We start from the raw sequence: 4,004 nt of genomic DNA, 5'->3' as shown, positions 1-4,004 counted from the left end.
TATCCTTTTATTTTTTATCCAAATGGTTCAAAATTTAGAAAATAATTAGAGCGATGCAATGAAAGGTTGTTGTGCTATTTTATAAGATGAGCTAGTGGTGGGTGTCCTTATGATTTTTTATTTTTTATTTTTTAAGTGGGAGATCTGTTGGAATTTGAAAAAAAAAATACCTTGATTTCTGTCAAAAATATTTTAAATAAAAAATTATAAATGAGATATTATTTTAATAATTTTAAGTGTTAGTGTCTCTTTATCGTTAATGTTATGGATCAAAGCGGCTGTTTTAATTTTTTTGTCTAGACCGTTGACCGTTATTTTGGTGTTCGTATGGATAAAAAGCACATGCATCGCTCGATAGGAGCGTTCGTAGAAAATTAACGGTTGCGATTGAACTCTCCGAGTCACCACACCCGTTTGATAGAACAAGCCAATCTAGGGTTCTAGCAAAAACCACCACTTCCCCCAAATAAACTCGTCTTTCCTTCTCAGGAGAAGCCAGAACAGCCTGAAACCCTGCAATTTGAGGTATGCAGCAGATCCTATTGCAATTTTCCGGCGGCATCCACTGCAAAAGTATCATCTCCTGTTAACCAGCGGCGATCTTCGAGCTTTGAGGAACCGATCATGACACTTCTCTTATTGATTCGGGGCATTCATTCTACCAAAATTCTCTCCCGACTGCGTGCGTCTCTGATTCCTCCTAGTGTTTCTGTTGGTTTTCCAAAACGTTACTTTTTCTCCTGTTCTTCTCTTCCTGCCTCGTCCCCTAGAGCGAAATTCCCGTGTAGAGGTTCCAATCAGCGTAACACCTCACCAGCTGATCACGGAAGCGCGTGGCTTTGTCACAGAACCTTACTGTTTTCCACTAGAGATGCCTTCGTTCTCAAGAGCCATCTAAATCGGCAGCAAGATCGGTTTTTTTCTAGCACTCGAGTTGCTCTGGCTGCTTCAGTGTGTGCAGAAGAACTTCCTGATGCTTCTTCTGGACAGAGAATCACTCGCTCTGACCGAACAGATGCTCAAAATGCTTTCGTTGACTACCTTCATGTTACCAGAGGCCTGCCTTTCATGGACGCTGAGCACATTAGCAAGAACTCTCCTGAGTTCCTCCAGCGCATACTTGCGAAGATTGACAATGATGATGATGTAGGGAGGTCCCTCTCTAGATATCTTCGCTATCACCCCATCAATGAATTTGAGCCCTTTTTTGAAAGTTTGGGTCTGAACCCATCAGAAATTCAGCCCCTCCTTCCTCGAAATCTGATGTTTCTCGAGGATGATGATGTTTTGCTCGAGAACTATAATATTCTTTGCAACTATGGAGTTCCCAGAAGAAAGATTGGTAAGATGTACAAAGAAGAGACTGAAATTTTCAGGTATGATTTTGGTGTTTTGCACTCAAAGCTTTGTGCTTATGAAGCACTTGGGCTCAGCAAACCTACCATGATCAATCTTGTTACATGCTGTCCTTCACTTTTAGTTGGTGGTGTAAATGCAAACTTTCATAAGGTTCTTGGGAAATTGAAGAGCCTAGGTATTGAGCTGGATTGGATCCGAGGATGTTTGTCAGACAAGAGCTTTTATAATTGGAAATGGATTCTTGGTATGCTGAATTTTCTTGATGGAATTGGTTGTGATAAGAATGAATTGTCTTCTCTGGTTAGAAACAACCCAAATTTTGTTTTTGATGATTCTGGAAAGAAAATATACATTGTAGTTGCAATCCTGTTAAAGCTGGGTCTTAGAAAGTCCAATATATTAGTTTTATTTGTGCAGTACCCGCAAATCCTGGCTGGGAACTTCACGAAAAACTTGTTGCAGTCTGTGCATTTCTTAGCAGAGATTGGAATGTTGAGCGATGATATTGCTAGCATTTTGTCTTCCCATGCCCAAGTTTTGGGTTCTTGTTCTTGTAAGAAACCTGATGTTGTTTTGACAGACCTAAATGTATCCAAGATAACGTTGTGTGAGATTATAAAAGAAGATCCCAGTCAGTTTGGAACATTAGTTTCAAAAAAGAAGGTTGATGTTCTCATTTTCCGTAACATGGATGGACATTTTCTTCAAGAAAAGACCAATTTCTTGTTGAAGCTGGGGTTTATAGAGAATTCTGATGAAATGGCTAAAGCACTGGGCAAGTTCCGAGGGAGAGGGGACCAACTGCAAGAGCGACTTGACGTCCTAGTGAATGCTGGATTAGATTGCAACACTGTTTCTCAGATGATTAAGGCAGTTCCTGCCATTCTTAATCAATCAATAGATTCAATTGAGAAAAAGATTGACTTTCTTCTGAATCACATGGGCTATTCGATTGAATCACTTGTTGACTTTCCAGCATTCTTGTGCTACAATATAGACAAGATCAAGCTGAGGTTTACTATGTATGCTTGGCTCAAAGAAAGAAAGGTAACAACTCCTAGGAAAGCTGTCCACTCAAATGTAGCCTTGAGTACGATTCTTGCATGCTCGGACACAAGGTTTGTGAAATACGTTGTCAATCTTCATCCCGACGGGCCTAATGAATGGGAGAAGTTGAAGCTGGGGTTTATAGAGAATTCTGAAGAAATGGCTAAAGCACTGGGCAAGTTCCGAGGGAGAGGGGACCAACTGCAAGAGACACTTGACGTCCTAGTGAATGCTGGATTAGATTGCAACACTGTTTCTCAGATGATTAAGGCAGTTCCTGCCATTCTTAATCAATCAATAGATACAATTGAGAAAAAGATTGACTTTCTTCTGAATCACATGGGCTATTCGATTGAATCACTTGTTAACTTTCCAGCATTCTTGTGCTACAATATAGACAAGATGAAGCTGAGGTTTACTATGTATGCTTGGCTCAAAGAAAGAAAGGTAACAACTCCTAGGAAAACTGTCCACTCAAATGTAGCCTTGAGTACGATTCTTGCATGCTCGAACACAAGGTTTGTGAAATGCATTGTCAATCTTCATCCCGACGGGCCTAATGAATGGGAGAAGTTGAAGAATTCCTTCTCATCAAAATAAAAGGTTAGCAACATTGCCTACCCTTCGCCAGTTTCCATCCTCACAAACATTCGATGATGCTCGTTTGGCACCAATGTTCTTCAAAGTGGTATAGTCATAAGCAATGGCCGGTTTCTGAGCTTCTAGCAGCTTCTCTAAATTATAGATCTTCCTAAACCTTGTATCACATTCAGTTAGTTTTTTGGATTAGTAGGCACCATTTTTTGATCGGTTTGTGTTCCAGGGCCACAATGACAACTCATTGTAGACTTGTAGCAACTGAAAGTTTTTCATAATGATATAGCATCTCTGAGGCCACAAAAAACATTCCATGTTATATAACTTCAGTTTTATGGATTCTGAATTTCTGGTGGATTGAGTTGGAGAATTGTATCATCCATAAGTAAAGTGGATAAACAATTTCCAACTGAAGTTACTTAAACTCGAATATAAAAAACTCAAAAAGAGATTCTTTGTTTTTTTAATTTTTTGTGATCCAAGGTTTTGCAGATAGCAAGATGGCAGTAGACTGGTTGCATTGTTGGGTTTCCTGGTTGGGTTTCCTGGATGAAGTCTTCTGTCATGGTAAGATCGATCATGTTAAATTTAGACAATTAAGGGGTCACTTGAAGAATAAACTTTAACGTGTCTACCTAAAAAGAGATTTTTGCTTAATATTATAATTTAACTTTTGAATCTTTTGAATCGATCCCTGATCATTGTATCAGAGATGTCATGTATCCACCCGTTTATGCTACATATATCTGATTAATGGTTGAACATTTTAGATATCTGATTAATCATTGAGAGAGTATAATTGTTATACAGTAGTCTCAGGGTTAATCAAAAGTATTACATAGTATTAAAACAGTTTGGAAGAAACAGTGATAACAATAGTGGGGCAGTTTCAATCGACACTGGAGGCTGGAATAACTTTGATTTGTGCTGTGGCAATTTTGATCAGCAGTTTTATTTAAATTTGAAGTCTTTTTCCACATCATTTTAATAATAATAATAAT

General features: G+C 38.7%; 1 protein-coding gene across 1 annotated transcript; it reads left to right on the top strand.

The window, feature by feature from the left end:
• The first annotated feature begins 457 nt into the window (after positions 1-457).
• Positions 458-3,343, top strand: LOC122007281 (transcription termination factor MTEF18, mitochondrial-like). Its single transcript, XM_042563119.1, has one exon. The coding sequence runs from the start codon at positions 625-627 to the stop codon at positions 3,004-3,006; it is 2,382 nt and encodes a 793-aa protein (XP_042419053.1). The 5' UTR covers positions 458-624; the 3' UTR covers positions 3,007-3,343.
• Positions 3,344-4,004: the final 661 nt, after the last annotated feature.

The sequence above is a fragment of the Zingiber officinale genome, chromosome 7B, assembly GCF_018446385.1.
Source record: "Zingiber officinale cultivar Zhangliang chromosome 7B, Zo_v1.1, whole genome shotgun sequence".
Lineage (NCBI taxonomy): Eukaryota > Viridiplantae > Streptophyta > Magnoliopsida > Zingiberales > Zingiberaceae > Zingiber > Zingiber officinale.
This window is presented reverse-complemented; position numbering and strand designations above follow the sequence as displayed.

Coding starts and splice junctions, on each gene's coding strand:
- LOC122007281 (XM_042563119.1), top strand. CDS start 625: ATGACACTTCTCTTATTGATTCGGGGCATTCATTCTACCAAAATTCTC.